The sequence below is a fragment of the Schistocerca gregaria genome, chromosome 1, assembly GCF_023897955.1.
Source record: "Schistocerca gregaria isolate iqSchGreg1 chromosome 1, iqSchGreg1.2, whole genome shotgun sequence".
Taxonomy (NCBI): Eukaryota; Metazoa; Arthropoda; class Insecta; order Orthoptera; family Acrididae; genus Schistocerca; species Schistocerca gregaria.
The window spans coordinates 540,021,933-540,037,362 of record NC_064920.1 but is presented as its reverse complement, the minus strand read 5'-3'; the positions used below and the strand labels follow the sequence as shown (position 1 = coordinate 540,037,362).

Sequence of the window (15,430 nt, the reverse complement as noted above, 5' to 3'; positions counted from 1 at the left end):
ATGTTTTAAGGCCTGGTGACCTACTTCAGGATTTAATTCCCATTTGATCCTAGGATATTTTCCTATCACTTATTGGTTTCACCTCTGGCAATATTTCATTAACGTGAAATACCAGATAACAGAATGGTTTTGGAGTCCATATTGACATGTCACACTTCCCCCCCTAGAACTGATGTGGTCTGTTGTATGGGGGTGAAGGCTGTAGAGATCAAACCAACAGTATCTTTTTTTTCTGCAAATCAAACACTAAAGCACTCTTAACAGAAGCCCAAAGCATATAGTATCCAAACCAGTTATCTTATAAATACTATTAACATTGTCACTGCTGTGCATGCAAGTCCTCTGCTGTCAATGTAGAATAGATAAAAATACAGGTTTCAGCAAATATCTATATCATAGGTAAGAAAACATTGTCCAAAATAAGTGAAATATGTAGAAAGTTGTCAGGTTATGTAGAAAGTTGTCGGGTTACCACAACATATCCTTCCAACATTAAGTGGATGAGTATTTTTCATACTTACAACATGATTCACCCGTGGCTCCATATATATGGCTAACTTAACCTCAATTACGTGCTCAGCATTACGCCTAGATTGTTCGATAATTTCGCAACCTTTTTTTCTTTTTTTTTTGTTAACTACATTTTTTTGCCTCTCGAGACGTCTAGATGTATGCTGAAATCTTTAGGCAATAAGATAATATGATCTGTTTCATTACATATCTAACTACCTTTGTTCTCAGTCTCAGATGTTCATAAGGTATAAATTCTGGTCGGTGGTGAGGCTCTTCCTGATGCTTAAGCCAAGCATTTAACATACACAAACCAACCGCTGGTAATGCAACGAAGAAAGACAGATTTTTCCACAGCTTTACGCCACCCCCTGAAACAGTTTCAGTATTCCATTAGATAAGAGTACTTATACAAATGACCAAAATTGAAAATAATATATGCGATTAAGACCTCCATGGCCCGCAACAGCTGAAGGGCCTTTCACAGCTGCAAATCTCGCTGCAGACAGCAACATCTTTCTTCTCCAAATGAGTCTCTTGAAACACGAAACACGAACAAATCCCTAGGACTTCCTTCGACAAAGATGAAAATTTAAGAGATAATTGTCGCCAACATTTGTCATGTAAAAAAATCAATGTCGCCTTTATTTAAAGCGCTTCATTTAACAGATATGAACATTAGTACTAATCAGTTAAAGAGCTGCTGCAGTTATTGAAATAATAGATTATTTTAAATTATTGCAACTTCGCTACAGTATCTTGCAACGATATTAATGTCTAATTTTACTTTGCAAAGTACAATGCGAGATCACGAACATCTGAGAAATAGGTCAGCTCTGAAAATTATAGGAACAAAATCAAGCGCTTTCTAATTCTAATAAATGTGAAATCTTCAATTTGTGGATATTACTTCTCAACAATAAATGCCACTGCATGGGAATCCTACGTCCACTGCACGTTCTGTTATTCCGTCCGTTGACTAAGTGTGTTTCTTGTAGTAATAAAGTATTGTTATTTGCCTGGGAAAGCATTATAATTAATGTCTAAAATTTATGGGTAACATTAATCAGAAGAAATCTTGCGAAATAACGCCAAAATATGCCAAAAAATCTAATAAATCACATGAGCAGTACTCAAGCGAGGTAAATTTAAAAATATAACCTAATCTATGCCTACAAATCGAATTAGTTGCTGAACAAGTTAATGTTATGCATATAATTTATGACTATGAAATGTCCAACAAAATAACTTTCTTGCCTATTATGGCATTAATACTGTCTTAGATTTCATATCGTATGCAAACTGGACAAATGCGAAATTCATCTTTTCAGCTTAGTGGAAAACAACTACTATAACACAGTACAACATAACATCAAAAGCGCCAAGCAGTGGAAAAATCTTTGCCTTTTTGTTACGTGATAAGGATTCTGAGGGACCGCTGAAGTCCAGCGACGAAAGTTCGTGTCATTATTTCCAGCGCTTTTGGACAGACCCTACAGCGTTTAGTCTATATCGCGCATACGTATTTTCACTTGCTCAGGAGTAATATAATTGCTCATTCACTGTGGTTCAAACACTGGTTGAAAAAAAAAATGTAAAAGTACAATCTCTTCTTGCGGAAAAAAAATCATTTACCCTTTCCTATCGTTGTGTGTTCACAATGTTAATTACAGCTGATTTACCCAATCAGAATTGCTATTGCCCCCAAGGTATAATCAGTTGTGTTGTCCTATAGCTTTTGAATGTAAAGATGTATTTTTTTTATTTTCTGTAATACAAACAGAGAGGAAATTAATCATGACATAATTATGAAGTTGTTCATACTTCATCAATAAATAACCATCTGCACAATAAACTACAGGTATTTGAAATCTGGTACCAGTGAAGAATGCTGAAGATAAGACTGGTAGTTCAGATAGTGATTGAAATGGTACTGTATTGATTGGGGAGAAAATGAATTTATAGTAGGCCTACAACTTACTAAAAGAACGAATCAGTTGATAGGATGAATTCTGAGGCACAATAATTTTGTTCAAGATGGTGAAGGTTGCAATAGGTATGCAGATGAAGATGCACAGGGCAGAACAGCATAGAGAGCTGCATCAAACATGTCTTTGGATTGATCACATCAACAACACAACTTAGCAGATAACATTAGTTACAAACTAAAATATTTCACAGATGATATAGTTATCTATGAGGGATTGCTGTCTGCTAAAAATTGATGTACTATCCAGTTATACCTCAACAAAATAGTATCCTGGTACAAAGACTAGCAACTAACTCTTATTGTAAAGAAATACAAAGTTGTGCAATTCCCAATACACAGAAATGCTGCCGTATTAATGAGTCAGTCATGTTGTAGAACTATTTGGGAATAATAATGTGTAGAGATGACAAAATGGAATGACGATAGGCCTATAGCTACAGTTGTAGGTAAAGCAAATGCATTCATTGGTGATATACTAGGAAGCTACTGGTTATCTGCAAAAGAGATCGCATTGCCTGTACTTGAACACTGTTCAAGTAAGTGGGATCCATATCACGTCAGACTAACAACGGACACTGAGTATATACAACTTAGGGTGCATTTGAATTGTAATAAAATGTAACAGAAATATTGATGAATCTTAACAGGCAGTAAGTTTAAAAAATTCACTGTATGTCTTAAAAGAAACTGCTAAGGAAACTTAAAGCACTGCCTTTCAGGGGAAAAACTATGAATATTCTTCAGCTCCCATTTATTACCAATCCTATGTCATTGACAATTCAGGGCCGGATGGATTACATATGTGTCCCGTAAAGACAGCATGGAAAAAAATAAGGTAAATAACAGGTCTTGCAGAGACATGAAGTAGTCATTCTTCCAATGTTTCATCTGTGAATGCAACTGAAAAATAACCTAATAAATAGTGCAAAGAAAAGTGTCCTTTGCCATACACTTCACAGTGATTTTCACAGAAGCATAGATTTGCAAATGAAGTTAAATATTCACATAAAGTAACAGAGAAGCTATAGGCTTCAAAGGAGGACTTAGAGTCTGATAATCAGCAAAGTAAAATTTGAAAACAAACTCAGTAAATTTCACCTTGGCAACACCTTCTATTCCATAGAATAATTTCTATTACTGTAATGTGTGAAAGGTGGTGGATACGACTTACTAACTCATAACATCTGTATATCTTTTTTTTCTTTTTGGGAAAAGCCCTTAGAAATGTTCAGAATGTAACTATGTGTAAAAATGAATTTGTGATGTGAATGTGAAATGACTCTTTCTACGTCATTACGATGTATCATCCAAAGTGATCTGTGGAACATGAAACTAACCAACTGATAATAATACTGTGTAGTAAGTAGATCATCGGAAGCTTCTGGGATGAAATAATAAAGGCTCCATGCATGATAGATTTATTTATATCTAGGTCTGTATGAGGGATTAATTCAATGTTCCGTACTTTGTTTTATTTTGGCAAGTCTAATATCTAAGAAATTACTCAGTCTACAGGGGTAGTAATATAACTTTATATACAAGTTGGATTCAACAAAAACATAGTAGTGAGATCTTCTTTCTGAAACTCATCCTCCATAGGATGCTAGATGATGTCTTTATAACAATAGAAGATAATGTTAAATTAACTTGGATATATATTGAATCTATATTTGGTTTTGGCAAGAGTAACTATAAAACACAGAATAAAGGCTGTTGGAGCCTTCTGTTTACCATCAGGCACATGCAGAGGCACTGCAGATGTAACTGAACTTTTCGTAGAACCCCTAATACCACTAGTATGTATGTACGTAAGCCATCCCACATAGTTGGAGGTGATATTAATTCCCAGCAGAAGTGTTGTTTGCATTGTGGTGTTGTCTTTAGTCTGAAGACTCCAGGCTAGTTTGTCCAGTACAATCCTCTTCTTCTCTGCAAAACTAGCATAATCTATAGCCACTTAAACCTATTTAGCCCAAAGACTGGTTTCATGTAGCTCTCCATGTTAGTTTTTTCTGTGCAACCCTCTTCATCTCTGTATAACTAACAGTATGCAGCCATTTAAACTTTTTTACCATGATTTTTACCCAACACACTTCCTTCCATTGCCCACACTTTGTTTCGTTGCCATACTGACAATACCTTGATCTGTCAGGATGTGTCCGATCAACCGATTCCTTCATTTAGTCAAGTTGTGCCATAATTTTGGTCCCTGTAGCTTATTTCTGATACCTTCAAAATTTCAAAAAGTTAATCAAATGCACACCGTCAAATGCTTTCTTTGAATCTGCAAATTGCTAGAAATGTAGGTTAGGGTTTTGTCAACCTGTCTTCTAAGATAAGTCACAGGGTCAGTATTGCCATGTGCATTTCTGAATTTCTCTGGAACCTAAACTGATCATCCCTGAGGTTGACCTCCACTTGTTTTTCTTTTCATTTATCAGTATTTTGCAACCATGATTTATTAAGCTAATGGTATGATAGTTCTCACCTGCAACACTTGCCTTCTTTGGAATTGAAATTATCACATTCTTCCTGTAGTCTGAAGATATTTTGCCTGTCTCATATATCTTGCACACCAGGTGGAATAATTTTCTCTTGGCTACCTTTAAAAAGGATCTCAATAATTCTGTGGGAATATCATCTATTCCAGGGGCCTTATTTCCAATTAGGTCTTTCAGTGCCATTTATTTCCAATTAGGGCTTTCAGTGCCATGTCAAATTCTTCTCACAGTATCATATCCTCCACCTCATCTCCACTTACATCCACATGTCTTTCTATAACATTGCATCCTAGATTGTTTCCCTTATATAGTACCACTATATATTCCTTCCACTTTCCAGCTTTCCTTTTTTGGCTTAACATTGGCTTGCCATGAGAGCTCTTGATACTCACACAGCTCTTCTCTTTTCTGTTAAGGTCTCTTTAATTTTCCTATAGGCAACATTCCTATAAAAGAACTGACTGTAAAAATTATACTTTTTCAAGTGGCAAAAGAGATGATAAACATCTAAAAGCATTCTTTGTAATGTTAGTAGAAGAGACAAGGCACAATGTAAATCGAGTAGACTTGACACTAACAAAGAGATTGATTCTTTCTTTTCATGTTTGCCTAGAGTCTGTGATAAATGGCCGTGATGACCTTGACATAGTTGTAGCAACAATGGCCTCCAAGCTTTAAAGGGGTACCAAAAATAAAAAAAATAAAAAAAATTGGCATGTTCCGTGAAATGAATAATGATGAGGTTTTCACATTTCCCAGCCAGGAGATAGCATTATTAATGGGCAATGAGCTTGTATAGAAATTGTGGCACCTTTGATCATCACTATCTAATAGAAAATCAACATTAAATTCCTCATCAACTATGATTATCCAGTTAAGTGTGAATGATCTTATTATATCTTTCTCTTGCTGCTTGCTGTTGGTGGCCTATAAACTGTCAGTACTACAAGCGGATGTGTTTTCTGATTCACGGTTGTAGCACAACATGCAAAGAACTGTTCAACACAACAATCATTAACCTGAAGGACTTGACACTTGATTTCTTTAACTGCATAAGCTACTCTCCATTTCTTCTTACTAATCCTACAGTAATATGATATTATCTTGTATACATCAAGATTAATCAATTGCATTTCAGTGATTTCCATGTAATGCTCTGATATACAAAAGTCTGCTAACATTCCATATATCCTTACATTTTTCTGTATGGATATGAGTAGTTCATTCTTTTTATTAATGAACTTTCTGATGTTTTGATGGAAGACAATAAATTAATTTTGTATAATATCCATGGCTTTGTTGTAGCTGCAGTATTTTGTTTTTCCAGCATCTGCTTTAAATGATACTATATTTACTATACTTCTCTGTCTTTTGAATGAATTTGCCCTTCGAAAACAAAAGAAAGAAAAAAACTTATGGAGCATATTGGAAATTACTGGGATAGGGTGGATACTACCTTGATCAGACAGGATACCTTTAATAATTAACTGTGCTGGTAGTGTCTTACCAGACACATTCAGGTGCAAATCATACTAAGTTTGATCTGACTAAATTAGGAGAGTTGCATCAGTCACACCTATGTGTGAATGTTCGTCTTCCCTGGGTGATCTTTCAAACTCTGCATTGTACATTCCACCAAATACTGCATCCAGGACTTATAATGGTGCTCAAATTGCACATTTTGTTCACAAGAGAACCGTCACTACTAATATTGTCTTCTCTCCTACCATGCCATTTGTGCAGGTACAGGCCAAGATATTTTATGAGCACTCTACATGGTTATCATCTTGTAAAGAGTTCTGCAGCTTCTCCCTGATCTTTTCTGTGATTTGAAAAAAATGACTGTACTCCAGTATTTGGCCTAGCCAACTTGATGTTTTAAGATAAGCTGCTCCTTTTTCTTTATTATATAGTAATAGTGATAATCAATGGATCTCTAGACCACCACCACCACCATCCTCACCACTGCTGCGACCGCCACCACCTCCATCACCACCACCACCAACGCCACCACCACTTGTTAGAGTTTCATAACACTCACTGTCACTTTCCTTACTCCCATCTTTTCTCCTTTCCATTTTTTCTTTTCCTGTCCCTTCGTGTTATGACCAGTAAGTGCTTTTCCATTGCCTGTTAGGCATTCCTCAATTTTTGAACAGTTTCCACATTTTCATGTTTCATCTTCAAGTTAGTACTGACACTACACTTGGGTTATAGACTTACCATTCAAGGCATATGGAGAATTGACTTCTAACTAACTACTGCATTCAGTTTCCCAAATGAACTCCAAACTATTCTTACCATCCTATTTATTTCTTGAAGCCTGTATCCATTTGCTGTTTTCAGTTGCCTAAAATGTACATTTTTTTCAAGTGTTTCATCATTGATCTTTACTATTTACCTACCAGCATACTGACTGAACATTATTTTAATGTTGTTATAATTAATGTTTGGGCCTGTTGTCATACTTGCTGTGTTTGGTTCTTTTATTCTTTGTTGAGGTTCTCTTGAATCCAAAGCAAACAGATCAGTGTCATTTGCAAATTGGTGGGTCAGATAATATCTGCTTATGCATATTTCTTCTTCATTCCAGTTTAATAATTTGAAAACATCTTTGAACAATGCTGAATATAGTTTTGGTGATAGTGGAGTTACCTTGCCTAAGTGCTTTTTCAGGTGTGATCTTTCCACTCTGTTGATGTAATCGAATAGAAGTTGTAGCCTTACTGTATGTATTGACAACAAAATGCCAAAGTTTGAAGCATCCCTAAAAAAGCAGTGGAGCTCACATAATACGAGGTACAAAAAGATGGCTGAAATCCAAAATAGACAGCAGTGAAATATTTTTGGATAAATCTAAGTGTATATTGAAAGGAGAAGGTAATGGTAAATGGAGGTTGCAGTATAGACAATGTCTAAATTGACTGCACACTGTGCTCCACATGCTGTCCACATCTCAGCAGAAGACATGGCATTTAAATACGCCAACAGCAGTTGCCTCCACAGTCTGGTATCTATAGCGCTTGCCATACTCCTATAGAGGGCGCAACAGGTGCCACCAGTGTGTGTCATCTGTGCTTCTGATCACTGCATTAAAACTTATCTGTGTGCACATATTTTGAAAATGCTGCACATTGAGCTCTGCCACAAATCTACTACACACCTAGTGCAATGCAATTGGTCAATGAACAAGATTACTGTAATGAAAATTCAGTGATTTATATATGAGAGACAGTGACAGCAGAAACTGTAAGTTACGTATATCTTCCATTACTTTGTCGATAGTGTAAATAAATGTGTTGATGTTTTATTCATTTATTAAATGTTTGGAGTGTTGTTAGCTGACCTGCCACCTCATACCATCTGTGGGCACAACAGAGGAGGTGTATTTGTCACTTAAGTCAGTTGAGATAAGAGTTGAAGTATTATGCAAGATTAGAGCTTGACAAGACATCCAGCAATACTAAATGCTTTGTTTGAAAACTGCTTGGAACAGGTACATCAAAAGCTCATTGATTTGATGGCAAATAATAGACCAGACCCCTCTGAGGATATCTTTATTAAAACTGCTATTGGTAATCAAAGGCAGTTGTAGCAACTATGATTACCGAAGTACAATGGTAACTAAAACCAGTAGAAAGATTTAAGTGCTAAGCAAACGAGATAGCAAGGCACTAGTGTCATATCTCAAGGAGAAACATTTGCTTCTGGACTGGAGGATACAGAGGAGCTGTGACTTCAGTATTGAAGAATAGTTAACAAGCACTGGATACACATGTACACAGTGTAACAATATATGATCATAGGGATCGTCTGTGGTTTGTAATATCTGTAAAGAATGATATACTGATCAGCCAGAACATTATGACCACCAACCTACTATTGATATAAACGTGTCCAGCCGATAGGAGCGTCACCCAGTGAGGAATGACTGCCTGTCAGACACATACAAAGTGCTGTGCTGTCCATTTGTAGAATGGGGAAGGCATATGACCTATCTGAGTTTGACTGAGGGCAGACTGTGATGGCCTGGAGGCTTGGTATAAGCGTTTTAGAAACAGCATGACTTGTTGGCAGTTTGAGAGTGCTGTGGCGAGTATATTCAACATGTGGCAAAACCATGGTGAAACCACGTCCAGAAGTCAGGGGTTGGGAAGCTACCCCTCATTACAGATGCTGGAAGTCATAGGCTGGGCAGACTGGTAAAGAAGGACAGGTGGGAACTGGTTTGGCTAACACCAGACTTTAATGCTGGGCAGAGTACAAGTGTATCTGAACACACAGTGTACCAAACACCGATAGACCTCTGCAGCTGATCACCCATGCACGACTAGTTTTAACGTTGTGATATCGGCAACTACGACTGAAATGGGCACATGACCATTGGCACTGGATGTTGATGCAGTGGCAGAGTGTTGCATGGTCTGATGAATCCCAATGTCTTCTTCATATTGCCAATTGGAGTGTGCTGAGTTGTTGTCTTCAGGGGAACATCTCTCCGATTCCTGTATGTGGGTCAGAGACAAGCTGGTAGTGGCTCCATTATGCTCTGCGAATCATTCACATGGACATCCATGGGACCAGTGGAGCTCATGTGAGGCACCATGACAGCCAAGGAGTGTCGTACACAGGTTGCAGACTACATACACTCTCTTCATGATGATCATGTTTCCCTGTGGCAGTGGCACATTTCAACAAGATAATGTGCCATGTCACAAGGCCAGGAGTGTGATGGAGTGGTTCGAGGAACACAATGTCTAGTTTCAATTGGTCCCCCAACTTGCTAGATCTGAACCCGATTGAACACATCTGGGATGTAACTGAATGTGGCATCAGAGGGCATTGCCTCCTCCCTGGAAGTTGTGGAAATAGGCGACTTGTGTGCAGAGATGTTGTGCCAACTCCCTCCAGTGACCTACCAAGGCCTCATTGCTTCTATTCCATGATGTGTCATCGCTGTTATCCATGCCGAAGTTGAACATAGTGGCTATTAGATGCGTGCTCATAATTCTCTGGCTGATCAGTGTAAGTGTAAAACAAAGTTTAAGATTATTAAAGATGGAGAGATGCTAAATGAAACATGTTTATGTGTCAAAATGGCAGTGTGTGAGGCCTTAAATGACTACGATTACAGAATATTGTTAAAATATTTCTCACAAAACTTACAGAATTTCTGGGCATATGTAACAGCTGTTAATGGTTACCAAGGCTAGTGTGCAGACACTCATAGACGATGTAGGAACAGGAACTGAGAGTAGCAAAGTAGAAGAAGAAATGGTGAACTCAATTTTCAAATATCCCTTGGGAAAGGAAAACGTAGTAGCAATTTTCCTGTTCAGTACTCGGACTACTGGAAAGGCGTGTGATGTAGATGTTGTTAAGTGGCTTAAAAATCTTCTGAAATCGTTAAAAGTGAACAAAGCCCTAGGGTCTGACGGGATCCCTATCAAATTATATATAGTATTTGTGGCTGAATTAGCCCCTCTTCCAACCTTAATATACAGTGTCTTCCTTGAACATAACACTGATATTCATCTCATGAAAAATTGTAGAACATATTCTGATCTAAAAACATAGTGAGGTATCTTAAAACAGAATAATCTCCTTCATACCAACCAGCATGGAATGGACAATGGTCATGTAAAACCCAGCGTGTGATTTTTTTCACATGCTATCATGAAAAACATGGATCAAGGCTATTGGGTAGATGCAGTATTCCTTGCTTCCAAAAATCATTTAACGAGTTCCACATAAAAATTATGAATGAAAGCATGAACATTGTTGTTGTTCTTGTAGTCTACAGTCCAAATACAAATTTGATGCAGCTCACGATGCGACTCTGTCCTGTGCAAACCTCTTCATCTCTGAATAAATACTGCAACCTGCGTCTATAAGAACCTGCTTGCATATTCATCTTTTGGCCTCTCTCTACAAATTTTACTCCTCACACTTCCTCCTATATTAACTTGATGATTCCTTGATGTCTCAGAATACGACTTGTCAACCGATCTCTTCTTTCTACTCTCCTCACTTGTTTTCAATACCTCCTCATTAGCTAAGCAATCTATCCATTTAATCTTCAACATTCTGCTGTAGCATCACCTTTCAAAAACTTCTGTTCTCTTTTTGTGTGAACTGCTTATTGACCACATTTCACTTCCATACATGGTTACACTCCAAACAGAAAAAATAACTAACACCTGAATTTATATTCAGTGTTAACAAATTTCTTTTCTTCTTCTTGCCACTGTAGTCCACAAAGGCAGACCCTCTGCTTTGGACGTCATCAGTTATTTTACCTAATACAATGAAGAACTAGTCCAAAGTTGCAAATTTCACTTTTTTATTAACTTGATGACTAATTTTGGGCTGGGACCCATTTTCAAATCATTGTAACATAATCAAAAATGGTAATTCTAAAAATATAAAAAAAAGCATGATAAAAATGTGCAAATGAACAGTTACAGTGCATACTGATAAATGCATGTTTGGAAATACCATTTTTGACTATTTTGCAATGGTTTGAAAATGGTTTCAGCTTGAAATTAGTTATTGAGTGAATAAAAAAAAGTGGAACTTACAACTTTGGACTGGTTTTTTGTTGTACCATTTAACAGAAGTTGCTGACCCACAGCTGTTCCGACATTCTGAAAGTTTGTGAAGTTATTTTAGTCCCAAATAGCAAAACTTATCTTCTACTTATAACATCCTTTCATAATCTAAGCCCCTCAGTATAATCTGATTTAATTCAACTACATTCCATTGACTTTGTTTTGCATTTGTTGATGTTCATCTTATATTCTCCTTTCAAGACACTGTTTACTCCTTTTAAGTGTTCTTCCAGGTCCTGTGGTGTCTCTGACAGGATTACAATATCATTGGCAAACCTCAAAATTTTTTTATGTCCTCTCCCTGAACTTTAAGTCCTCCAAATTTTTCCTTGGTCTCCTTTACATTCTTGTTCAGTGTACACATTTCATAACAGTGGGGATGAACTACAACCTTTCTCACTCCTTTCGCAACCACTGCTTTGCCTTTAATACCATTTGGCTCTTATAATTGCAATCTAGTTTCTGTACAACTTGTAAATAACCATACACTCCCTGTACTTTACCTCTCCTATCTTCAGAATTTTAAAGAATGCAGTACAACCAACATTGTCAAAAGCTTTTTCAAAGTTCACAAATGTTGTAAATATTGCCTTTCTTTAATATGTAGTCCAAGGGTCAGTATTGCCTCGTATACTCCTGCATTTCTTCAGAATCCAAACTGATCTTCCTCGAGGTCAGCTTCTACCAATTGTCCATTTTTCTATAACTGAGACTTATTATACTGATAGTTTGGTAATATTCACATCCATGAACTCTTGCTTTCTTTGGAACTGAAGTTATTAAATTCTCTTTGAATTCTGAGGGTATTCCACCTGTCTCGTACATCTTGCATATCAGCCATGTCTTGCTGACCCAAGGATCTCAGCAATTCTGGGGAACGTCTTGTACTCAAGGGGCCTTGTTTCTCTCTCTCTCTCTCTCTCTCTCTCTCTCTCTCTCTCTCTCTCTCTGTCTCTCTTCTGTTTGGTGAATAGTAATACATCCTCATTAAAGAGGATCCATTCCAAATGTCCATTGATTTGTAGATAATAAAAGGATTAAGTGGCAATATCCTTGGTGTCCAGATCAGTAACAAAAAAGGTAAACAGATAACCACATGAAAAATTCGGTGTTACTATTTTTTGCAGTTTGATGCATTTCTCATTGAGACAACTTGCAAATAAAAGTGTCTTTACTTGGAGATACTATTGTCTTATGAAATTATTTTCTATACCTTAAGCAAGTAAAGCATTTATCTAGCATAACTGACCAATAATAACGTTGTGTAAAGTAGATAACCACAAAGTTTTCAGACACCTTTTGAAAGATGTTGGAAATGTTACTCCCAGTTTCCAGCTCATTTACTCCTTAATGCTATTCCTGGCTAATAATGAAAAGCATTTGCAAAATATCTAAGTTTTACTCAACATTAATACAAGACACATAACATCTGTGTCGATTATGTTTCCTGGTCTAGGGTTCCAAGTGCCTGTTAAATTACTTTTAAAATGCTGCAAGCATACAAAGGCAAAAAACTGTGCATCCCAATTGATTCATAAATGAACTACAATCACATAGTGTTAGCCACATCTGTAAATTACCCAGTTATTGTGATTTGGAACTTCAAACCTCTGTTGTTAGCCTTATAAATAGAAATTCACTCTACTACAACCCTCCTTGGTTACTGTGTAGATATTTGTGAAAACTATTACCTGGATAAATTTTAAATGAGCAGTAGGGATAAAAAGCTATTATTTAATGGAAATGTTATTTTTACAAGCTGTATTTTTTCAAATAGAGTATAGTTGTTGCAATATAGTTGTTGATGTTCATTTCTCCCCAACATTGGAGATCCTTAATGTTTAAATATTTTTAAGATGCTGTAGGAATGAATTCATGAATTAAAGAAATGTGTTTATTTATTGTGTTGTATGTTTTGTGCTGGTATGAATTTTCACAACAGTGCAAAATAAACCTCTAGACTAATACCAAAAAATGCTTATTTAATGTCTAAGATGGTACTACAAATGTATTTGGGACTGTAGTTGACTGCTACAAAAATTTATACACTATGCATCTGCAGTATTTTTTTATTGAGGTAGTAGTTTTGAGACCCATGCTTGTTTGTTACTTAGCCCAGATTGGCTTTGATGACACATTGATGAAAATGCTACGGTGGGCACACACCATAGTTTGTCATCTGCTTTGAATGCAATAGATGCTGTTTTGGTTTAAAGCATACAACTTCATAGACAACTTAATGTCAGCACTATCTAACAGTGAAATATATTGTCCATTCATCATGGAAGAAAAGCATTGTATCATAGAATCAAAAAAATTACTCAGTCCTGGTGTCAGAAACTGCAGAACACTGAAGAGAAATTTGTAAGGCAGGCAGGATAAATGGAAAACTTAATTCTTTTTTAAACATATTTCTACAACACTTTAAATCTTGTTTTCCTCAAAAACAAATAATAGTGAAATCATACAGAAGCAAGGATTAGAGTGAATTAGTTCTGGGATAAAAGTATTTGCCAGTGGAAAAGCTGTAGTCAAGAGCTGAAACTCCATTATGTTTGATATTTTAAACTGTTCAACCTGTTATTTAAAAAAGTGAAGCAGATTTGCTATGTTCAAGAAATAGCACTCCATGAATGAGGCAAAAACAATTCAGAATGTTATCAAAAAATTGTGATCCAAATGAAATCAACTCTCCAGAAAATAGCTCTGGCAGAAATGGTGATCTTTCAAATCATTGGCCACCAAATTGAATGATCAGTTCCTCATTATGGCAGCAAATGTTGCAAAAAAAAAAAAAAAATAAAATAAATAAATAAAGAAATAAATAAATAAAATAAAATAAAATAAAATACAGATGCGTTAGGTTCACTTGTACAGACATTGCATGCACCACCAATGGATGTAAGTTTCAGAAACTAAACTACAAAGGGGATTACAAAACTCATCCAGGCACTACATTTCCCTCTTGTGTGGGTATAGTCTTACCTTCATAACAGCAAGCAGAAGGTCTGTTACACAGGCATGGGTCCTACATAAGAACAGAGACACATAATGTGGGGTCTTACATGGACCTCCATAAATGATCTTCCAGTGACTTTAATGGATGTTCAAAAACTGTGTTTTTCTGATGACACAAATGTACTTTATCAGATACAGTTGTAATGAAAGCTGAATCGGCCTACAGTTTAACTCTTAATCTCAGAAAGACTCATATTAAGCGATTTCAGGCGAAGAAAAATAACCTCCTCGCAGTGGAAGTAAATATTAATGGCCATACACTAAGTGAAACATCCTTTATAAAATTCCTTGGGGTTCAGTGTGATAATATGTGTAAATGGAGACAACAAATAGTTAAAATAACCAAGAAAGCTCAATTTAGAATGTTTTGCTTTAGAAGCATCTCTCACTGTGTACACAAAAAGACAAGAGTGTTGGATTATTTTACATATTTTCTTATTGTTATATCCTGCGACTAGCGCATGTGCACTGAGGGAGGTGTTGTCCTGCTTTCAGTTAGAACTGGCCACCAACTGTATCACCATTGGCTGGCCGCTGGAGGTCACCTGTGGGTTGCATGTGCATGGCGAGATCTCTATTGCACTGTCTACCAGCTACTCATGCAGAGATATGTGCAAAGCAGCACTAGCTGGCTCTCTTGTGCATCTTCCCAGTGTGTCGCTTGTATTAGTGTACTGTGTCTTGTTACGTGGGGATCCAAGGAGTCTGTTTTCCATGGTAGTTGAGTCCTTTATGAATAAAGCCATATTTAGGTTACTTTGGATTGATCTGGTGTACTACACAGTTCCTACACAATTGGT

The 15,430-nt window shown here is 36.6% G+C and overlaps 2 protein-coding genes across 2 annotated transcripts in view; one reads left to right on the top strand and one right to left on the bottom strand.

Annotated features, from left to right (window-relative positions):
- LOC126355649 (cytochrome c oxidase subunit 6A, mitochondrial) overlaps positions 1–1,102 on the bottom strand; it is a 5,118-nt gene extending 4,016 nt beyond the window's left edge. The window contains exons 1-2 of the mRNA XM_050006016.1: positions 962–1,102; positions 730–881 (exon numbers count right to left, since the gene is read on the bottom strand). Of these exons, the coding sequence (XP_049861973.1) occupies positions 730–881; positions 962–1,025 (216 nt within the window). The 5' untranslated portion in view covers positions 1,026–1,102. The remainder of the gene's footprint in view (positions 1–729; positions 882–961) is intronic.
- Positions 1,103–1,207: 105 nt separating this feature from the next.
- The window catches only part of LOC126355638 (serine/threonine-protein kinase S6KL), a 782,652-nt gene continuing 768,429 nt past the window's right edge, over positions 1,208–15,430 (top strand). The window contains exon 1 of the mRNA XM_050006006.1: positions 1,208–1,652. Within this exon, the coding sequence (XP_049861963.1) occupies positions 1,563–1,652 (90 nt within the window). The 5' untranslated portion in view covers positions 1,208–1,562. The remainder of the gene's footprint in view (positions 1,653–15,430) is intronic.